The sequence below is a fragment of the Manacus vitellinus genome, unplaced genomic scaffold (assembly GCF_001715985.3).
Source record: "Manacus vitellinus isolate BGI_N305 unplaced genomic scaffold, ASM171598v3 scaffold_44_pilon, whole genome shotgun sequence".
In the NCBI taxonomy this organism is placed as follows: domain Eukaryota; kingdom Metazoa; phylum Chordata; class Aves; order Passeriformes; family Pipridae; genus Manacus; species Manacus vitellinus.
This window is the reverse complement of record NW_021940565.1, coordinates 5,827,958-5,851,957: the sequence shown is the minus strand read 5'-3', so window position 1 is coordinate 5,851,957 and position 24,000 is coordinate 5,827,958. Positions and strand designations below refer to the sequence as shown.

Here is a 24,000-nt window from a genome sequence, read left to right as displayed (position 1 = left end):
AGCAGTTAGAAGCTGTACCTAATTAAAATTTTAGTACATTTCTTTATCTCTGAAAGCCTGAATCTAGTTTGCTACTGAAATTTTTATAAAGCCTGTAAACAAGTATAAATTGCTACACATATGTTTGTAATTCACTGGGTTTTGTGCACCAAAGGTTTATAGAATCATAAAAAGGTACAACTTCGAAAGAAATTTCAAGAAAACCAGTATCAGAAACTGCAGAAGAAATTAATTTTAAGAAGTGGTCTCTGCTAGTGACATGATAAATCAGAGTCCTGTAGCCTAAGTTAACAGCTGAAACAAACCTTTTTCCTAGGCTGAATTCTGACATTAGATCATAATTAAGAGTGAAATGGGAAAAGAGGAGACAGGGAAAAAAGAAAATAAAAAATAGCAGCTCCTCCACCAGGACGCAGCACCCAACATTAGAAACAAAGCTGCCATCCTCCCACCCCCTGCTCCCTGGGCAATTCTTCATCTGTAAAAGAGGATCTTTAAAAATAGTGTAAAACCCCCAAGCCCTTTAACTCTGGCTCAGTCTTCAGCTTTTTAACTTCTAGCTCAGTCTTTGCAACCATTCCCCTGCCATGAGCCAAAATAATGCAGAGTTGAGGCAGTTTGTTCCTCTTTAACTTCCTGACTTCTGCCTCAGAACACAAATCTAACTCTCCCACCCTCACTGTGGACTTCTGCCTTTTTTGTGGGCTCCTGATCCACAGATTAGGATTTACATCTCCCTCTTCACATCCTTTGTCCATTTGCAGACAGTAGCAGGACCCAACTACGAGCTGTTCTCCACAGTGCTACCAGAGATGCCCACTGGGTTATGAGGGCAGCATGAACAGCAGCACTTGAGATAAAATGCTGCCACGTCCTCATATCAGATCTTTCATGTGGAACCCAAGCACATTTCCAGTCTGGTCTCACTACTTTGCTGTCTTCATCTCTCTCTTTTCCTATTAATGCAAGATTGCACATCTGTGTCTGAGGTTCACCTCAGTCCTATTAAGATCTCAGCAGTTACTGGTTTTGACTATGCCACTACCGGTATGCCCCAAACATGGTAAAAAACAGGAAGGCACAAAGGAGTGACCAAAGGCTTTCAGGAACACAGGGAAGTAAAAATCAAAAGTTTCCCTTCTAAAATATTTTTTTCAGCTGTTAACACAGGTATCACCCACACCTCGAATATGGTACAAACATGCCAAACATCAATCCTCTCTTCTTCCATGTTCTACTGGCAACTGGGAAAACTTAAATTAAGAGATAAGGATAAACATGGCATATTTTAATCTGGGAAGTCTGTTATTTCATAGTCTAATTAGAAACCTCAACATCTGGAAAAAAAAAAAAACAATTCTTTGTGTGTCCTCCAATGGCTCTAACATAAGCACTGCAAGTATTACTTGACCATTTTTAGGAAACACTTGTTCAGAGGCAGAAATGTACATTAGATGATTCAAACTAAGCGGGGGGAAAACCCAATGAGCTGTAGTGCTGAAAGTATTGCCTCAGTACTTCACAGCTTTTCTGTATTTGTCCATGGTGCTGACCACTTTTATTATTATTATTATTTAAGAAGACCTTTATGACCACATTTTTATTATTGTTTAAGAACAGCTTCAGCTGGATCTAACTGTTTTCTCCCTCCTCTTGAGTGGGCACATGTAAAAAAAAAAAAAAATCTACCTGTCCAACACCTGTACCTCAGAGAAAGCTTACCTAAAGAATGTGCAGCTGTTGTTTTGGAGCTGAAAAATCGACCAAGTCCAAGGTCTCCAAGCTTTACTACTCCTGTAGCTGTAATGAACACATTTGCTGGCTTTATATCTGAAAGAAAAATAAATTAAATTTAAAAGTCACAGTAAGGTCGCAAGAAAAGCTACTGCTCTAATAACAGACCAAAAGAAGATCTTACTTACAGCTAATACTGGTAAAATTTAATGGTGGTGTTCAGAAAGAATGAGACTGGAATTTAGAACTTCAGCTACTTTAACAGTACAAACATCGCTCAAGCAAGAAAATCAAGAGCCATGGAAAATACTTTCAAAAAAACCCAAGCAAACAAACAAACCAAACCCCAACACTCAAAGCCAAACAGTAGATATAAGGCAGCTCATTACTACTTTATATAAGCTACATAGAAGGTCTTGCATTAGAACTACAGAACCTCTTATTATGTCTAAGTAACAGCACAGAAATGTTTTCAAGCAGTGTAAAAGATTTTTCATCACTTTTGCTGTTCACATAAACCACAGTGACATGATGTTATTCATTTGAAATAGGTAACTGATTCTCTAATAGCAGGCATTAAAAAAAAAAAAAAAAGGCAAGTTTTACTCAGGAGAATGGTTATTTGCACTCGTCAATGGAACTGGGCTAATCAAGTAGAAACAAAGAAAAATAATGATGTATACCCCAGACAGTTATTTTTCACAAGTAATATTCAGTTTAAGTTTTAATCCAGTCCCTTAGAGACAACAGTACAGACTTTTATTTTATGGTTTTTAAACAAGGTACCTATCCTGTTTCTAAATAAACTGACCTGTTATTTGTTTGGGAAGGGAGTCTAGCTCATACTCAGCTCGAGAGCAATGCACTGTGGCTCCAAACTTGAAGAAAATCACTTCGGTTGTATAAGAGGGGATTACAGTTTGCATAAATATGGGTAGAGTGAAAGGAATGGTTAATAACCCTTCAAACACCAGTGTTTTCAGGTTCCCAACAAAAGAGTTACAAAACCTTGTAAGCTTTAGAGAACAATACAGAAGTAATTATGTTACGCTGCTATCTGACCTAGTTTTCAGGAGTTTGGATCACCCTTTGTGTAACAGTCCAACACGGACACAGCTAAACTTAAAAATAGCTTTAATTGTCATTGTTTTTGGTGTGTAACCATGGAATCATTAGATTTGCCACAGGTTTGCCAGAAGCTTCAAAGTTAATATTTCATTTTAAGGAACTTAAAATATCCTTTTGGTTTTGAGTTTAGTCATAAAAAGCAATAAAGGAAGATACCTGTACCCTATGGAAAGAATCTGTAATTTTATGTCCTGTTATTTGTATCATTTGCACTTGCAGGCATCTGTACAAATGCATAAAAAAAAAAAAAAAGGAGAATCACAAGGGAAAGCTGTTTACAGGGGCAGGGGCATCTAAGCTGATCTGCTGAAGGGTGCAAGATTTCTAGCTGCAAATGACAAAGCCCAGCAGAGAACAAGGGGCTGCTGCCTTCAGGCAGCTCTGCATCCCAGCAGAAGGAAGCCACCAACCTAAGACATCCAATTCCCCCTGAACCCAATGAGACAGCTCACATACAAGTCAACAACCAGAGGGATTTCCAAGGGAAAAAAAGATTGTACATCTGAGAAGCAGCTCTACTACGATCTGTTTTCCTGGACTCAGAGTTACAAGGCAGAATGAAGACAACACACAGAAGACAGCAGTACAGAGGTCTAAAATGGGCCAAGGAGGTTCAGTGCCTGACAGATAGCTGGCAACTACAAGGGCTGTTGGGACACAGTACCTGACACAGAGATAGGGTTAGTGGTAGTGGAGAGGAGCAGACAATTAGAGAAAACACTCAGAGCTGCACATAATCCAGTAGATAAGGGACTGGGAGAAGGGTCTGTACATCACCATTCGGCATGGCGGGAGGCAAATACTTTTCTAAGACAACCAGGAGCAAGAGATGGAAAGAATGTGCAAGAAGGCAGGTAACAACAGCTGGATGAGACAGGGGGCAAATACAGAAGAAAAAGAACAGGACAGAAAATAAGAGCCAGAAAAGTCAAGTAGCACGTGGCAGCATCTCCATCGCTTACAGAACTATCACTTCTTTTGAAAACTTGGTTATCACAAGCCATGGCTGCAAACAAATGCCTACCACAACAAATGTACAACCACAAACTTCTGTCACAGTTTTCCATTACTTATAAAACGTTACAGAAACGTACATTGTGTCAGCTGTCAAAATTGATTCCAACCAGCTTAATTCTCACATAGTAAAAGGTTTAGTAAAGACAAATCATCTTTGATCCTGTATTACCTCTATGCATAACACGACGAGAATGCATATGTTCCAAGGCACTGCAAAGCTGAACAAAGTACTTCCAAACTGTTCTTTCAGGAATCAGCCTCTTCTGTTTCTTAAAATGCTTAAAGAAAAAAGGATGGACAGCAAATATTAAAAATTAAAACTTGCATAAAATGACTGGGAAAAGACTAAAAATCCTTTCTTAAAAAAAAACAAATACAAGAGGTTCACAACCTATTGAGAAAGGTTTAATAAAATTTCTTGATACAGAAAGCTTTTCCCTTAAATATTAATACATGTATCATCAATGTATGTGTTTATTCAGTTCACACACAGAGCTACAAATAACACTAATGCAATAAAACTGCTATCCCAAAAAGGGATTTAAACAGTATTTTCCAATCCTCATTGCTGGATTAATGGGGTCAGAACAGTCTAGCACGAAGTGGACACAGAACAAATAAAGGTCAGATATAAAGATATGTGCCACAGAACTTCCTAAACTAAACACTGATTTCCATACCGTCATTTTCTAAATAAAAGAAAAACACAACAGTAGTGACACACAGTCACAAAGATCATGTAAGAAGGGTTGATTAGATTAGTCTTACAAACTTTTGCAATACATAAAAGGAGACTAAAGGAACTGATTTCTGCAAGTTTCATAGTGATCTAACTCCTGTTCAAATATTTTCCATCCTGTATAAAAAATACCATTATTGATCACTGGTAACAGTTCAATGGCCTGTTAAAGCTTACGAGAAACAAATATGCTCTGTTACACACATCTTCTCCAAATATTATATTCAGGAACTGGAACCACAGTCCTCCAAAGACACAAACTGAAAACCTGGAATTCAGCCAATGCTAAAACGTACAAGTTTAATAATTATAAATTTTGCAGCTAAAGGTAAGAAGATTGACAAATTGTTGCTCATTTAGCCTTTCTTTTAAAGAAACTGTAATATGTTAGATTTTAAACACATGAAGAAAATACCTACACATTAATATTAGCAAAATTTTAGATGTAAAGCAAAGTACTTATATGTATCTTAACAGTGTGGGTACACACACACACTTCACACTCATGCACACCCTAAGAAAGTTCACATAACAAACATTAGTTTGGAAAAATAAAAATACGTCCATATACTATGTTAAAATATGCTTGACAGCTGCATCTACACGTAAGAGACATGCAGGAGGATGAGAAAGATGGTTTTAAACTAGCTGTAGCAAAACGCATCAGCAATACAAAGGATCATAACATTCCACCAAAATGTTTTTAGCTATAGGGATTATTTCAAAATGCATTTTCATGTAAATGAGGCAAAGCATATAAATTACGTCTTTAAATACAATTTTCTTTCAGTCTTGGACTGAATCCAAACAAACCCTGTGTATCTGTTCTCCTCGTAGCTGGATTTGCATATCAGAGGATTGTTTGATGTCAACAGGAAGATGGAGACCAGGTTTCTTTTCATTTAAAAACAAATACACAATACATGTAAGTATGTGCACATGAAAGCATAGTTCCTTGATTTAAAATGCATCCTGAAATTATCATAATTATAACTACACACTTTATTTAAATATTCTGAATTATTATTTTTTTTTAACTTGAATGTAAGTACAAGCAGTGATGAAATGCCATTCACAAAATGTCTGAAATGGGAAGATTTTCCATTACAGATTTCCATTCCCATGTACATCAGTGTACTTTCCAAGTATTTATGTACAAGTTTTAACATTTTATTCACTTGCCATCTGTAACACTGTGCACTAAAAAATTGGCTTCACTTGTTACAGAGTAAGGATGCAATATAAGTGTGTCAGATGTAGTCTCATTCTACTGAAGCCATTAATAATTTTGCAGGATAATATTAATCTCTTCCTGAAAGCATCAATATTATTACTTAACCCCACAGAATTTGTCTAAAGAGGACGGAGAAAAGCTGATACATTTGCTAACAATGTTTGTATTTTTGTCCCTTTTTACAGAATAACCGAACAGTTTCCTAATGAGAAAATGTAACTCTCCTTAATCTCTGATGGATTGCTAAAAGAAAAATAAAATATTCTCCAAATGTTTCCATCCTAGTGAAGTTAAACATAACTGCCCTGTACCTGAAAAGCATACGCTGTTCAGTTTCTTGGTGGCATTAAAAAAAAAAAAAAGAGTAAATGATAGACAGGGGGGAAAAGTTTCAAGTCAATATAAAAGCATGAAATAATATACTGAGTTTCTAAAGATGATGCTTTAAAGGTCAAATTCCAAAAGTAAAAATGACAGCAATTAGCAAATGGTTTTACCTAGACTTTACAGGCACAGTTCAGAGAATACCCAGGACTATGTTTGGACTTCATAAGAAACTTAAGGATTTCCTGTGGGTGAGTGGACAGTGAATGTAGACGATTTAAACACAACTAGAAATTTCAGATATGACTGCCTACATCTCAGTAACCATGCTTGGAAAAAATTTAGTATTCAGTTCTGATTTGGGTGTATCAGAGGATTTTACGGTGTGATTTACTCTGCTTTAGGCCTCACTGAATAGGGAAAAAAAATAGGAATAAATTAAAAGAAGACAACCCAATGAGTGTTTAAGAAGCAAACTGGACTAAAGAAAGCAAGATGTTTTATGGAATTCTCCTGATGACAGTTGATAATTTTGCAGAGTCATTACTTTAAAATAAAGAACAGAACTGTGAAACTGTCAAATAAGCCCACAAGAATATATACCTGAATTTTTCACTGCACAGGCTGTTGCCTAGAGTTACCTTCTGAAAGACTATATTTGGGGGAAAAGTGAAATGAGAAAGATGATAAAACAGATTCCTTTTCCTTTCACCATTTGGTGAGACTCTAGATCGCATCATCTTGTTCTCATGGCAAAACTTCACTTCTGGCTTCCAAAAATATAAGAGGTAAGAGGGGGTTACATTTTATTGCATACACTTATCAGAACACAGTGATTCAACAACAGATACTAGTGGGAAGAAATCTGAACTTCAAGAGCAAAGTGATACAGAAATTATTATTACACAGAATTTTCAAGTAATAAGTAATGAAGTTCTGGACCATTTCTGGCTGTGTTTCTTTGGGAGCCCTTTTTAATATGGATTAGCAGAAATAACAGAAAGAGGAAAGAGGGGGTCAGGCAGCTCTAACAGGAAATTATGGAAGCACAACCAAGGGTTCTCACTCTGTGAATACAGCAGAAACAAACCAGAACTGGCAAGGGCATACAAGGCCAAGAAGACAGACCACTGAAGATAAACCTCAGCATCTCTGTATTTTGGAGACTCAAGTATATAGAAATTAATTACCTACTTAAGTCTTATTTTCTATTTAAAAACCTAGTACCAATGCATCATCACAGGAGTTTTGTCTGGATCTGCTCTTCATGAATTCAGCTGCCCATCTCTTTAGACCATGCTAAGTTTTCTGCCATTTTTCTTTGCTTTCTATGCAGAACAAAAATAGAACTTCCCACAACATCCTGATTCATTCACTCAATTTGATCACAGCGTGATCAAATTTGCCTACATTTCAAGAGCAGCAGCTGTCTCTTAGTTGTAAGAAGAGAACAAATACAAAAAAAAATCCAAACCCAAGCTATTTGGCATCTACCAACTGAACATACAGAAACCAGCAAGTATTCAGTCAACAAAGTGACTGAAATGAAAATATTTACCTGTTTCTTTTTCCAGCTTTTATTTACAGTCGCTTACATCTCCAGTTACTGAAGATGCCATACATTTACCTTTTCCCTTTAACACTCCACAAAAAAAGTGTTTCAAAAAACCAAATCTTCCTCTATTAGTCATCTCAGTATACAACAAACTTTACTTAATCCAGAGCAACAAAAGACTAAGACACAGGACAAAAACCGGCATATAAAATAATGGTACTAACAGAAGTACCTACAAGCATCAGAGGGACAAATCAGTAGAATTAAACTGTGGTCTTTCTTTGAGGGGAAAAAAAAAAAAAAAAAGAACACGCCACATGGACACCACAGAACTGAGATAGAAGCATCCTCTCAAACTATTATCACATACACCTACTTACAAGAAATAATAAGCCTTGTAAAAAATGCAAGTAGAATTTTTCATATTTTCCATTTTAGTATGCATTCTTTCATGCTAATAATCAGACTGTTAATAAGACTCTTGGTTAAACTCAGATTTCTTAGAAAGCTCTGAACTAAGTCACTGTATATATATCTATTTTTATCCAGCTTTCTCTGCAAGGATTCACATAACTTTTCCTTATCGAGCAGTCCACCTACAGTCACTGTTCCACCTAATGTTTTTGCTGATGCAAAAAAGCAAGAGTATACAGTGTTCAGAAATTAAAGACACCTACTGAAATCAGATCTACTTGCAGAGCCACTAATAACAAATTTCCAATACTGCATCATTTTCCACGTCCCTGATGTTACCACTGAGTAGGGCTTCTTAAAACACACAGCCACATGTTTAAATTCAACAGTATTTATTTACATGCATCTCTCTCCAAAAATTCGCTGTAGGAAAACTGGTTTAGCATGAAGAGGTGAAATTCATGCTTGAATCATTAATTCTACTTGCTAATAAAAAGCAATAGCATGACACAGTAAGTAAAGAGGCTATCATAACTTTTTTCTCTCTACAAACAAGGCAGACAGGTTTGGTTTCTCTTCATTCTCAGCAAGTTTTTCATACTGCACAAACAATGACGGTGTGAATTTTTCAAACATAACCGTGGGAAAAATTAAAACTAAACTCCAAGTATTGTTTGCAGGACACTGCAAACAAGAAAAGTACCCAGAACTACTAATTTAATAAAATCTTTCAATTCTCCCTGCTCCTTAAAGCCTCACAGACAATTCAGCATCAGTGGGCAAAGGCGGAGATGAATTCTCCAAAGCCTTTCTGCCCAGTTAGAGCTACTTGACCAGCCTGCGTAAGTTAAATCGAGTTTCCTGCCAATTTAACCTTTCACAGCTGAGTGATACCATTACTTTCCCTACATGTTCAGCCAGTACTTACACAAGAGCTTCAGGTGTGATGCTTGTGAAGGGGACTGACCACAAGACAAAAGACTGTTGATAGTCTAATTATTTTAGCAGAAAATCTGCCCGCTTATTCTTATTGTTCCAGTGGCAGACACAGACAACGGCCAACTCATAGAAAAGCTAACAAGGCTGCCTGGCAGTTATCCAGCCCAATTATCCCTCTGATTATAAACTGCAGGACCAGCCAGCTTTCATTCTGCCAGCACATGTATGTAACTTGCCAATGGTAAACTGCTGGCACTGCTCTCCCTGTGGTTACCTGTGGCTGACAGCAAAGGTGACAGCCCAGCACCTCTCAGACACCTCAATAACACACATGTAGAGCAAAAGCTGACCAGAACCTGCTCTCCCACCTTGGCAGGGCTCTATGCTTTGACTTTTTAAGGCTTTGCAGCTCCATCTGCAGAGTGACCATTTCCCCCTCAGAACACCCAACCCTGCCTTTTATACTTGCTGCACAGATAACATATATATGCAAAGCTGAATAAGGATACACTATTTTTTTAATTAGAGGGGGTTAAAAAAGTTTTTTAGTAGCTTTAAAAAAGACTAGTGGCAAAAATTAGCCTGACTAGTTCAAAGCCCCAAGCTCCTCCTTTAGGAAAAGGCACATAAAAATAGTTTAGCTTTGATCTGTAATTAGCACACTCTGTGTTACACTATCCTATTATATTACAGGCTTCTTCGAGCTACATTCTATCTTTTAAAGTTTTATTCAAAAATGAGTATGCAAAAAAGCTAATGTAAAAGTGATACAGACCACAAAAAAAAAAAAAAAAAAAAAAAACAAAAAAAAAAACACCCAACCACTGAGGAAAAAGATATTTTGAAGGTTTTAACATATATCAATGATGTGGCTCCAGCAAAGTGCAAAACCGGTCTATATTATAAAATATAACCATATGCTCAATAAAAACACTTCAAATCAGGAGATTTGGCATGGGGGTGGTGGTAGTGGGGTTTTTTGCTCTTTAAATTAAATCCAACAATCATGGGGGAAAAATAAAGCAGATACTGTTGAAAAACAAAGCAATCAGATTCCCTGTTTTAAAATTTGCAACTATAGATCAAGATAAGTCAGTACGATGATGAGAAAAAAAAATACACAGACATGCAGAGAAGACTACTTTAAAAATACTTTTTCTAGAATCACAATGTCAATTATCTAGAGATAAATATATGTACGAAGAAAATTTCAGAATTAAAGCCACCATAACTTGTCCCCCTCGAGAGTGTGTGTGTGTGCATGCAGTTTTCAGTTCTGTTTTCTTTAGGTTAAAAGACCCTCTACTCTTTCATTCATGACACTTAGCTAATGAGCAGCTTGAAAATGTCTCTAGGCTTTATTTACTGTGCACTATTCAAAACCTATTATTAAATATAAGTTTCAGGGAGGGGCACAGCTTCCTGGTATGCATTATTGGAAAATCAAACTAATAAAATAAACTTTGTGAAGTTTATCTTCACAAATGGCCTTAGAAATGACGAGGCAGTAATATTCCCATTTTACAGATTAGAACATGGGCAAAGAATTAAGATCAAAAGTGTTAATTAATTCTGGCACCAATTTAAGTACCTCCCTCTCAATGTACGTACCTTTATGAAACAGTTCATCTTCAAAGCACGGTTTCCACTCAGGACTGATGAAGCTGTGAACGTTCAATACTTCTACAGATCAAGACCCAGAGTTTTTCCTTGATTGTCAGAAATACCAAACAAGCAATTACAATTCCCACAGAAAAGTAGTGGTTGAAGTGGTTTATACAGTATCCCTTACGAACAGTACCAGTAAGTAAGGATGGTCTTTGGAAAAATCTTGTATTAACCACGAAACCTTTGTCTTTCAAACTCCCTGCCTTGGAAATGACCATTGTGGCAAAGAAGGCAGCATGGACACAACGATTTCTACACAGAGTAGCTGTACCCTCAACACTGAGTCACAACACATCCTGTTCCCAGTCAGTTCGAGATATCCCATCCAGGCTCTCTCCCTGCTGGCAGCCCCTTTGTCTATCTCTAGGATCCTTGCCTAGTAAGTCCTGTTCGCTGGCAACACATTAGCTCTTCTCTAATCTCCCTGTGCTCATCCCTAGTATTGGAAACCCCGTTTCATAGTTTCCCAGTCCAGTACTCTTGTATTAATTCTCTTCCACTCCTCAGTCTCTACTCCTTGTGTCATAACTTTCCTGTCTACCTTCTCTCAAACACTGTAAACCAGCTCATAGAGGTGTACTTGTCTTCCTTATTCCCAGTCAGATCCTCTCTCTCTCCTCACTTAAGGATTACTTAGCTGTTTGTCCCAGTCTACTCCTGTCTGCCTCATCTTTTGTCTTCTTCACACTCATCTCAGATTACTCCCTTCCCCGTGTTATTAGAAAGAATAAATACCCTCCAAGAGACAGGAAAGCTTCAGCCCATCCAAAGCATCTGGAAAAAGCTATTTCTGGCAATGCCATTTCAGTCACCCATACTATAGGTCAAAGCACTGATAGTTACTCAGCTTGTAGGCAGTGCTGTCAGCACCAAGGGATGCAAAAGATTCAGACAGCTCTACACACACAGAAATTCTCCACTTTGGTTACTTTGCCCCAGCAATTTCTGTTAAACACACATGTTAGAAGAATTTATGTTTAGGTGAGTTTTCTTAGCCATTATTGTAAGAAAAATCCCCTTTCCAAGTTTTACTTCTGTTTCAAGGCACAAGGGGCTTGGAATAGTTCAGATTCGATGGTTGCTAGATTTTAAAATGAAATGTTGGCATGCAACATTTTAGCACGAAATTGCTGTATTTTGACAAACTGAAAACACACTTACACAGCTAAATATCTGGCAATCCTAGCAGCAAACAGTCCTGCTATACATGTGTGTGCATGGCAGAAAACAGCTTCTGCAACACTGCCATTCAAAATACGCAGGAAACATCATTTTTCCCACCAGCCTTTCAAACAGGAACACCAACTATCTCCTACAACTGCTAAAGTTACAGGTCAATGTTGCTTCCAGTCTTTAAGCACTTAAAAAAGAGCAAGCTACCCCTCAACGCAGCCCAGGTACACCAGCCAACCTCAGAGCAAGAAGTTTAAAAAGATCCCACTGCTAATATATTTTGGCACGGGAAGGAGAGTCTGCATTCCAGACCATGTGGAGGGGAGACATTGCCTGATGCAGTTTCATACAGTGAAGCCCAAATATCCACCACTGGTGAAACATCAGAATGATAATCAATGAGATTTCAAACAAGTCTAAACAGAGCTACAGCTACTGCAAGGAGCTATTTAGATATGTATCAGCTGCTTGGAAAGAAGTGACTATCCCTGTATTTTGACTACCCTACAAAAAACAAGTTTAAGGACAAAGAACTCTCTGTTCCCAACTACAGAAACCTCAGGTATCTATATGAACTTCATGCTGATGAAAGGTTTTAGAATATTTGTCTCATTTTACCTAGCTAATTATAGTATGTTTATTTCTTTATCTGAAAGCTGAAAAAAATACACACAAAAAGTGACTTCTGAAGAGTGGGTGAAGTCCTAGGTGACATTTTGTAGAATTCAAGTTATCTTCCATCTATCTTGAGAAAGCTGGAAACATATTTTCAACTTTTTAGATGAAAGCTTTCATACTTGTTCCCAAAACATGTTTAACTTCCTTAAGATCTATATGACATATTCAGTTTAGAGTTTGCATTTTTTTTGGTGCACTAAGATTATTTGCTTAAAGAACCTAAAAACTAAAAATATCTGCAGAAATTAAACAGACCTAAAAGTTTATTGCTGAGTTAAAGAAAAAAACCAACATTTTAGTGTCTTGATAATATTGCTTCTTACAAGTCTAATAACTTACACTTAATCTTAAATAATATGCTAATTATTCTGCAAGATAATTCAAATTCTCTTATTTCACCATCTTCAGGACAGACTTTACTAAGTAGCTCTTTTTACTGAATTATTATAATGTATTTTCTTGATTAATTCAATTAGTAGATTCTTCTTTATTTGTGGCATTTTCTTTATCTAATATATCAACTGTTGCTTGGGAAAAAAAAAAATCCCAAACTAAAAAAATCCACAGAAAATGTTCACCTCGTCACTGCTTGTGGTAGAGGAGATCCATGACTAATACGAAAAGGGATCAAAGCCTCAAACCTGTCTTACAACATATTGTATTGCACAAGGAGGTGCTATTATGAGGTAACAACAGTTCTCATGAACTACCCTTAACCTTGGCAGCCACAGACTACCACAGGTTCCTCAGTAGAGACCACAGACACCAACAAACAACAGACCCTGAGCAACTGAGAAACAGAACAATAGTTAATAATTATTTACCCGTACAACTTTTGAGGTAATAGTATTCAGCAACCTAATTCACAGATACAGAAAATCAAGAATTTTCCCTTCTTTCACCATCCCCACACAAGGGTTACACTTCTAACTTGTGCTGAGGTTCAAGTTCTAGTGAAAAATCAACTGTGAGCCAAATGCAAGTATTTCCCCCTCACTGATGCCTGCCTCTCAGTGACATGACCTGTCCAAGAATTCTAACAGGTCATTAAAAGCTGTATGGTAAGAAATCACCAATTTCAGATCCTCCTGCTTTTGAGAAGGGAGGCTATATTGAAACATCTCCCTGTGACAGAGGTAATTAAAAAAATAATTAAGGTAAAGTGGATTAAATCTGTGTATGTACATACATAAACACAGAGGCAGAGAGAACAGGAGATACCTCTGATTTCATTATGTGATATGCAAATGCCAACGCACAGCTGCTTTTTTTTTTGGACATAGAACAGATTCTATGAATTCTATTAGAATGCATATGAATGCACCAAGTGATTTTCCTCAGTTGTCTACTCAATGAGGACAAAGAGAGTATTATTCACAGGTAACAAGAGGGATGATATAAAAGCTGGGCAGCAAGGATGTGGTTCATTAAGGGAAGAACTAAAGAATTCATTAAGGTGCACTGTGAGGCACAGCAGCCTTGTAAGTATTCTCTGATGTGCCAATAAAGTCATAACAAATACCCAGTAAACTAGTTAAGTAGTTTTCCCTCACATTAATTTTGGTTTCAGTGTCATTCAAGCTGTGGTCATTTACAATTTCAAAAACATACTTGACCCCTTCTACAAATCACACAACGAGCCTGATACCCAAACACTCTTCTGGGAGTGTCTCAACATTTTCCAACAAACTCAGAACAGCATTCTAGTAAGAACACTGGAAACCAAAGCATGGCTTGTCTTAACACAATATAGTTATTTACTGTGGTAGTGTGACAGGCAGCCACACTTCTAGGAAGTTTTCATACCATTATCATTTATTTTTCAAGCAATTTTTAAAATACTTGTTTAAGAAGATGCTACACAACTGGAGCGCCCCACATTTAAACTCACATCGTCAAAGTAATCTACCAAATCATTTCCTCCACCAGCAACATGAAGACAGAGTGCATTGTGACACCTCATACATATTTAATAACAGCCTGATAGGTTGTCATTAACATCAAACAGCAATCTAAGTCTGCTACATTAAACATGATCCCTGTGTTAAGAGGACAACCACAAAGTGCCTCCAAGATCGATCCTGTAAGAAATACCCACCGACTTGGACAAGGTATAATGAGGCCAACTGCACTGAAAAAGCCACACACCAGATCTAAAATTAAATAATAAAAAAAAAAAAGCAAGGGAAAAAGAAAAAGCTTCAATGGGTCATAAGACCAGACATGCCATAAGGCAATCTGTCACAGAGCACTCATATTAATAACTGTTGTGTCAAAACTGAACATTCAAAAGAAAAGACAAACCTTCCTTTATGTTTTATGAAATGTAAGCCCACAGAATTAATAATTTATGAGATGAAGAAAAATATCACGTTTGGCTATAAATATTAACAGACGCTGTCAACCTGTTTAGAACTAAATTTTGACTGTCCTACCTTACAATTATCAACTTAGAAAGGAATATGCTTCAAAAGCTCAAAAAAAAAAATTTAAAAAAATCGGTATGAAAGTTAATTAATGAAGAAATTAACATTCTCTATTCATGTAGCAAAACAGCATAACTCTGTTCTGTGCCCGGCTGCTGCTGAGCCAACACTCATTGACTGGCACTGTTTGTGTCCAGAGTGGTGGTGTGCTCTGCTGACAGCAATAACATGGTGTGCAACAAGAAAGTACCCCAAAAGGACATGCTAAACCCAAGATCCAGTGAAAAAAGGGAAAGGAAAGAAGGGAAGTAGTTGTCAGACAACAAAGAAAGATTAAAAAAGGCAGTTAAAAGTTAGTTTAAGTTTGAGAATACAAAAATTTATACAATGGGTCTTGGATAAATGTTTCTCATTAGCTAAAAACAGGCATTTAAGAACTTCAAAAAAGCGCAATTAACCCATAATGCACAACCACGTATCAGTAAGCTCACTGCATGTGATGTCAAACAAATACAAAACATATTTTCAGAGTGGTTAGCAGTTCAAGTCAAAAATCTAGAAGACACTTCTGCCACACATCAGTTATTCTCTGCTTTCATACTATTACAGAGAATAGAATATTGGAACACAAAACAACTGTACCAAAAAATCAGGAATGCCATTAAATTGTATTGTTCTAAATGGTGGTGACAGTGCTTTTCTTTACAGGCTTTATTTAATTCTCTCCAATACTAATATAACTTCAGCCTACTTATGTCCCCATCTGCACTTACATTCTGGGCAACAGTGTTAAAAATACTTACATAAGCATCAATATTGGACATATATTAAAAAAAACCAAGTCAGTCTAAACACTCCATTTTGCTCTACAGTTCCCAACATTTTCACTGCATTTCACCCACTGATGAGCATGCAGAATGAAAAGCCCAAGTTGAACATTACAAGCTCTTACTTTTTAAAAAAAAGTTAATCCCTACCTTTATCATTCTAGAGAGATCTCCAGCATCTGCTAATTCCAACACTATGTTCAGCTCATTGTCTTCAATGAATGAGGCATAATATTTAATTACATTTGGATGATTCAGTTGCTGAGAAAGCAAAAGAATAATTCACATTTTAGCATAGAGTACACTGTATTTATTAAGACTGACACAAACATTCTTATTTAGGCAAACAAAACAACCCCTAAAATCTATTTCACTATGATACAAATTACAAAAATTATACATTTACAAGAAGCATTTACAAATACTTTACAAGAACATGATGGCATTTTAGGATCAACATGACAACTGACATTACAATTTTAGAGGAATTTTGCTTCCATGTATAATAGCCAACAGCGTGCTAAACTGCTATCTGAAACAGCAAAGTCAATTTTTAAAAGCAGGATTTTACTGTATGTAGGACACAGTTGTTCACAATATTGCAGTTTTGGCAGAAATTTCTACTTAAAAGCATTATTCATTTTTTCTATTACTACTCAATGTTAATTTTTAAAATAATAAAGATCACAAAACTGTTCAAGTGAGGCTTATAGAAACAGTATGCAAACAACAGTGGACACTTTAAGTATGTCTATGAAAAACTTAATATACTGTGATGATGGCTCCACATTTTTTAAACAAATCTTTTACCTTGAGAAGATCTATTTCTTTGATGCAGTCAGCACGAGCTTTGGCATCCATCAAATCAAATATCTAGGCACAAGAGAGAGAAGATTTTTATTAAGTGATAAAAATAAAGCGAATTATCATTATTTCACAGCATCCATAAAGCAACTTGAATGATGCGTTTCATGGCAAGATGTAATATTACAGTACGAAATATTTTTCATGACCTGATGCACGGATTTAGTGCTGTGGCCATTCTTTTAGCCCCCTCATAGGAAACAAGTTCATTTTAAGTAAAACTTTTCCAATTACTTAATTGCCACCTCAAACACAGAGGAATAATTCAGCACACTTCCTTATACGTGGTTCTAATCCAAATCACAGTGTCCTAACCCATTCCTGCTACTTCAGTATCACAAACTGATTCTTACTAGTACTGAGCACACCTTTTTTTCCCCTTAGTCTCTTTCTAGGAATCCTTCCTCTCTCATTTGCCATTACATTCTGAATTTAAAAAAAAGCCAAACCAACCAACCAAAAAAAAAAAAAATCATCAACTTCCTTGTGGTCTGACTACTACATTTTGAACTACCCAGAAGAATAATAAGAAACATGCTATGAGGTTTATTGTCACAATATTTAAGAGATTAAATTTTGCAGTTACAACTTTTCAAATGCACATCATTTTCTTCTAGATAGTCTCCAGGAAAAGATGTTTTATATGCTATGAAGATCAGTGGTATCTGGTTCCATCAGCTCAAAATCTCCAAAAGCTCAGCAGCTGACAACTTCCATTTAATGTCTTGCCACCAATTCCAGCACTGAATGTCTGCAGGGAGGTCCTCTCAAACTGACTGCCGAACTGTTCACGTAAATCACACCTTCATTTGCTCTCCCCAAAGAAGTTCAAACAAATCAGGAAGTTTGCCTATGGTCTGCTAAACCTCATTCCTTTAATCAACTGAAAGAATTCTAGAAACTTCATGCCTAGAGCACAGTCCTCACAGAGCACACACCTGCTCCTGACTAACCACTACTTCTTTTCAGATATCCAATCTGTCTTCAGAACTTGAAGAGGTTAGAGTGGATGTAAGACTCACTTTTTGACACAAAAAAAATGAAACAACTCAGGTAGAGAAACAAAATGCCAGACTTGGAGATAGTAAGAGGAAAAGGGGGAGGAGAAAAGAAAGAAGAAATCAAAACTACTTACCAAGAAATGGAATAAACCATCTCACAACTACTTGTATATTAAGGCCAGAATGATGGGAAATAAACAGACTGAGTTAAAAGCAGTTATTCAAGGAGGAGACTGTGGGGGACTTGAGAAAAACACAGCAGGGTAGGTCACAAGAAAGGAATGCAAACACTAAGAAAGCTATTTCAGACATAGTAGAAGAACAGAGTTAGTACTATCTGCGAAATTACAAGTACTAAAAGATAAATAACTCTGATGGAAAACAAAAAAAAGAGTTTACGAGATAAAGTTAGAAATTTAATGAAGGAAATTAAATAGCCTGTATCTATTATAGATTTCAACTTTGAATGAAAAAAGCATTGTTCTTTTATAATTCTGACAACAGACTCAAGTCCTCGTGTTTGGTACAGAAATGATTTTTCTAGGAAACATTTAGGAAAAAATCTAAATATGAGAGGCAGCACATTAACTTGTGGAAGCACTGAGAAGGCAGGAAATTGTAATTATCTTTCCTTATAATCTAAGAGACCAGCAAATGGAAAATTTTATACTCTCTCTTCCAAATACAGTCAATCAAAGTGTGTATCAGGGAGCAGGGGAAAAAAGGGGGCAGGTACAGGCACACTTCTTGAGCCTTCACATTTTTGCCAAGTTCTGGATAACAGTGAGATGTCATTCCTTAGAAATGATACTGAGATTCAACTCCAAACACACAGGAACCTAATCAAAACTGGAGACAGAATTTCAGACTGAACATTGTATACAAACTATCTACTTTGAAGATCTGGAACAATTACCAAAGCACGATTTCAAGATTCAAACCAGAAGAGTTTCATTGTGTGACCAAACAGGGCAGTTTACACCTGTTAATGAGTGTTCCAATATGCCAAGAGGTATAGTAACTTACCTGTTCCAGGAATATTTTGCCTACACACCTAAGCTAACAGGTTTTGCAAGAAAACTTTTTTATAAGCTACGCCTCTGATAGGGACATAAATCAGCACCTGTCATAGAGCAATAACAAAACAACAAAAATGAAGCCCTAGACTCAGGAGCGTGAAAGATCTAGAATCAAGGCATAGGAAAGACAGACAATTTTGTTTGTGTATTCTGCATAGTATTCCCAGTACTTCTAATTTGTTATTAAACAACCCTGGAGTAGACTACACCAAGCAGCTGCTCTCACTAAAGGATTGACTTAAGTTTTATAAACATGACTCTCTATACTTTTGCTACACTTCATACAGCAGCATGGTAAATTTGCCACAGCTACAACTACACTGAATATTTCAAACATTAACTAAAATAAAGTAACACAGGAAAAATGAGTCTAATTTGATCCTTACAAACACAAATATAAACAATCTGAAGATTTACTGTTCAGCATTCTTGCAGTTCTCCATTAGATTTTGATCCAGTTCTAACCTCAAAAGACTAAAAATAGCATTTCCCAGAAATCCAGAATTTCAGTTTCGCAGACATTAACCTCCTCCAACAGTAAGATTGGTAAAAAATAAGAACAAAAAAGAAAATAAAAATTGCTCAATCCATGGCCTCTGAAGAACCTCTGAATCATACCAGATGCAAAAAGCTTCCCAAGATTTTCATTCTGAATAGATTATCTATTTTGCCAAACTGCTGCAGTTCAGATCAGAGGACCCAAGTGTAATAAGCCATGTCAGCTCACACAAGGAGGTTACTGTCAACACAACGAAAAAACCTCCGTGCTTCCTCACCAGAAGTTGACTCAACACTGAAGAACATCTTAGTCTGAAAAATGGAAGCCACAATGAAAGACTTCAAGGAGATCCTTTCAAGTGCATGTCAGAACTACCCAGGGCAGCTGGCAGTGCTCTGAAGTCTCGTTCAGCAGGAGAAGCTGTCCTTGCCTGCAGTTCACTGCACACTGACCACTGATGTAACACTAAAAGCCATGTCAGTGCTCCCCTCACAACTGTAACAGTTCATACTTTTGCAAGTCACCTAATTCCATCTTCAGTTTCTATTACTCAGCAAGTCAAGCTGAAAGGTCAGCTTATGCTCCCCTCCCTCCAGCATGAGCACACAGATCTCTCACATGCACACAGTTTGCAGCCTTGTAGAGACAGCACCACCATTGCCTTCATCAGGTCACAGGCCTCATTCCACCCCAGACACATACTGCCCAAGGACTTCCAACCTTTTGTCTGGCCTTCTCTTGGACTGCACTCACATTTTGAGCTTGGATTTAGCTGTAGCAGCACATGCCTTCCAGTTGAGTGACTTAACTACAACAAAGTCATTGCAGTCAAATGACTTGTGTCTAACCTGGGTTTAGATTCAGCTCATCTCTGTGGTCTTAAGTTATTTATAGCAGATACAAGAGAAGTCTAACAAAACCAGAGTGATTTTTGGATAAGCTTAAGTGATAAGCTTTTGGATCAACACAAACCATTAGCAACTGACTGCTTGAAAGCACCCAGGAAAATCCCAGGTACAGACACTACAAGTGCCCTCCTTCCAGCAGGGCTCAGATTGCTGATGATGCTCCATACACTGATTATTGGAAACCAGTTGCAATCAGACCACAAGCGTTACCATCACTGTAATTGGTTAACAATAAAAACTGCTGCCTCTGATTAGACTGCTAGAGAATTCCTTAGACTAACAATAAATTCTAGTTCTTGACTCCACCTATGATATCAGGATCACAGCGTAATTCAGGTTGGAGGTATGTTTCCCTAGTCAGCACAAACCCCACTCAGCACAAACTGCACAGTGTAATACATTCTATTTCAAACTTATAATTCTTTTTCCCCAATTTCTATTTCCAGAGGACTGTAACAAGATCAATATTTTAAAAAGGAATTATGCTTGCCTAATGCAAAAATCTAATAAGAAGCAAAAATACAGCAAATATATTTATGATGGGATAGTTTCATGATGAGTATAATCAAAAAAATCTTGCTATGGTAAGCACTACACCTTAGCAATTACTGTGAAATTCCTTAAAACAATTAGGTAAATACAGCTAAAGAGGTAAAGGAGCATTTTTTAAAAGCCCTTAGCAATTTCTTTTTCCACATAGCAAGCACACTAAGTAAAATAAAATATATCTTTTCAGCTTCAGTTTTTCATCTCAGCCAGCAGCCAACTGCATACAAAGGGAGAGTAAAAGGACAAATACACAAAATACTCCCTTCTGTGTGCTATGCAACTAAGGGATCTCTGGTAACTTTGCATTCAATCACTTCTCTGGTACCTTCACGTAAGCGCAGATTATAATTTTTTTTCTTCCAGCATTCCAGAAATGTCAGTTGTAAGTACTGTCAAGAGATACAGGTATTTTTAGAATACTGGCTAAGCTATTGTAAGCTACAGAGAAGGAACCGTTCCTATGCAGATGTGTAAAGTAAACATAGAAGTTGCAACACACGAATCAAATTCCTCAGTAAAGCTCTTACATACATGCTCACACGTGCAACTAGAGTTCCTAGAAAGCTATAGGCACAGCAAGAAGGTTTCAAAACATTTAACCACACGATGGACAACGATAGGCCTTAGCTTTTAAGTGTAGGCTGTATCTGACCAATTACCAGCTACCAACAGAACTCATCATTTGAAGTAACGTGACAAGTTCGGAATCTGCCTGATTTGCTCTGAAGTCCATCACTTCTCCAGGTTCTCCTTTTCAGTATTGAAAAGGATAAAGGTCTTTCTAACCTTATCATTTAACTAACTATGTAACCTATTTCTGTTCCATTTGAAATTCTGAATAAAGTAAAAATACTGAAAAGCATTTCCAGAGCAAAACACAAGCATGATTGCTGTAACATCAACCTTCAGAGATGTAGGCAAAATAAAGACCTGAATGCATATAAATATTAAGAGATACAAGCATTAGAGTATTTTGCCACCACAGCCCTGCTGTGCTGAGACAATAGTGCTTCATAAAGTGTGAAATTACAAGTGCTTTTCTAAGATTAATTAACTGTAATTCAGGCCTGAAATAGCAATCCACTGACAATGCACAATGAATAATGAATGCAAGTGCTAGATAAAAGGATTCATTGTCTGAATCTCTAACATGGGGTCTCCAATTTTGGAATGAAAGGGAAAGAAAGGTGGAACAATGTAAAGCAGAAATGTAATGAATTGAGAATTTTGTTGAAATATGCAGTTTTACATTTTGAGTAGCCAAGGTTTCCTTAAAAAATAGCTCATAAAGTGAACTTGTATAGCCTTGCAGTCACTGACTTAGATATGCACTTTTTGTTGTTTAAGGATGTTTTGTGAGCATTTATTGCAGTATCTAGTAACTGCTTACTCTTCCCTTGGAAGTGACTACTGGAATGCTCATAGCTCAGAACACTGGACCGTACCCCAGGCTGTTTTGCTGCCCAGGTTACGCTGAGTGGCAGAAGCAGAGAGGTACTGCTGCTTCCTCAGGCATCATCTTCAGGCTAGTTTGGACCTGAGACTTAACATGTGTTAAGAAACTTACCTAGAAGCTCTTCAGTTTATACTGCTGTGGTCACAGTTCATAAGTGGTTGATGTTTTCTGATGTTTCTTTCACTCTAAGTGTAGTTTAGACATTACTGAAAGTGCAGTAGAGAAGATCTGCTTTTTACTTGTTTATATTTATAATTCAACAGCATCTCAGAAATATAGTTCCCATTTCCATGGCGGAAAAAGAGAGAACCTAATTACTGTATATACCACTTTCCTAATTACACGTAGGCAAACCACACATGGGAGGATGAATCATAAATGGTAGAACAAGAAGAAATGACCGAACACACTATTTTGTGTATTCTGCTTGCTAAATTACTATTAAAAAGGCTTGCAAGTTAAACAGTTCTTACTGTGCTACATATACTACTGAAAACCGAATCAAGAATACTACTTCCTCCTGTTATCTCGACTCCGAATTTGTAGCAGCAACTACAAATTCAGGAAGAGTGGTTTCTGTCACCATCTGCTTGTCCCTTCTCCCACAGCATCTTACTGCCACTTGCTTCTGCTCACATTTCATTCCACAAACATACATTCTGTACACATTAATATAACATTTATCAATATTGTACATGTTTTAGCCAAATAAAATTTTATTAGGGGAAAATAAACATTCTTGTTGGAAAGCTTCATCAGAACTCAGAACTGGCAATCCTTTTAGAAAAAATAATGGCTAGAGATCCTGCAGCTCTGAAAGAGAAGGATTCTAAGCCACATCTACCCTGATGGTAGAGACACACATGAGGAACCACAGACCAAACAGACAAAGAGAACACCTAACCCAGCCAGGAAAATAAAATGGGGAGGGGGTGGAACAGACATGACTTGCAGCACTGGAGAGGAAGGCATGCAGTACAGAAGATGTGAGATGAGAATGGGCAGATAATGGCAAAGCAGAAGAAAGTTCAGATCTCAGCTATGTTATTTAACACAGTGTAGACCATGTAGAGATACGGTCTGAGTGTGGAAAGCTGTATCCATGCATGGGTCTAAAACAGAGAGAATAAAGTCCCTCTCTCACAACAGAAATAAATATTCCTCCTGTTTTGTTCATGCTGAGCTTTCATTAAAAAGGCATCAGAAAAAAAGGCAATATTTTAATTTGAATAAAACACGACTGAAATTAAAAGGAAAAAGCACCATCATAGAGCTCCTCTGAAAAGCAATCACTTCTCACCAGAAGACATCCATGAAAACAAATTTTGTAGTGAAATTAAATATTGTGACTATATTTACCAAAAATATTTCTAGGGAATCTTAAGAAAGATAACAGAAGCACAGTCACAATTAAGATGGTCTTCTGTCCAAAAGGAACAGCTTTAGATGATGTCTATGCAAGCTGCAACAGCTGTGTCAAACACTCACTGCTGCCATGAGCCTTTTGAGCTCCAAGTAATACGTCATTATACACTTAGGAATTTTTTACCTTTACAGGTTAATCAAGTCTCACTTTCCATTCAGGTAATAGTCTCCACAGCAAAAGTGACTTTACTCATCACAGAACACAGCCACTACTGATGTGGACTAGGTAGTAACTTGCAATGGAAAACCAACAAGCCATCTGGAGAAACCATAACTCTTTGACACTATTTCTTACCAACAACCAAGTATATTCTCAGAAATTTATTAAAGAACTAACTAAAAATTAAACAAGAAAGCTTTTCT

At 37.0% G+C, this 24,000-nt stretch overlaps 1 protein-coding gene across 2 annotated transcripts in view; it reads right to left on the bottom strand.

Moving 5' to 3' along the window:
- The window catches only part of NEK7 (NIMA related kinase 7), a 59,814-nt gene that overhangs the window by 18,809 nt on the left and 17,005 nt on the right, over positions 1 to 24,000 (bottom strand). For both annotated transcript variants that reach the window (XM_018079076.2, XM_008926840.3), the window contains 4 exons: positions 16,667 to 16,729; positions 16,007 to 16,117; positions 4,049 to 4,157; positions 1,723 to 1,830 (listed from right to left, as the gene is read on the bottom strand). In XM_018079076.2, coding sequence (XP_017934565.1) covers positions 1,723 to 1,830; positions 4,049 to 4,157; positions 16,007 to 16,117; positions 16,667 to 16,729 — 391 coding nt within the window. The remainder of the gene's footprint in view (positions 1 to 1,722; positions 1,831 to 4,048; positions 4,158 to 16,006; positions 16,118 to 16,666; positions 16,730 to 24,000) is intronic.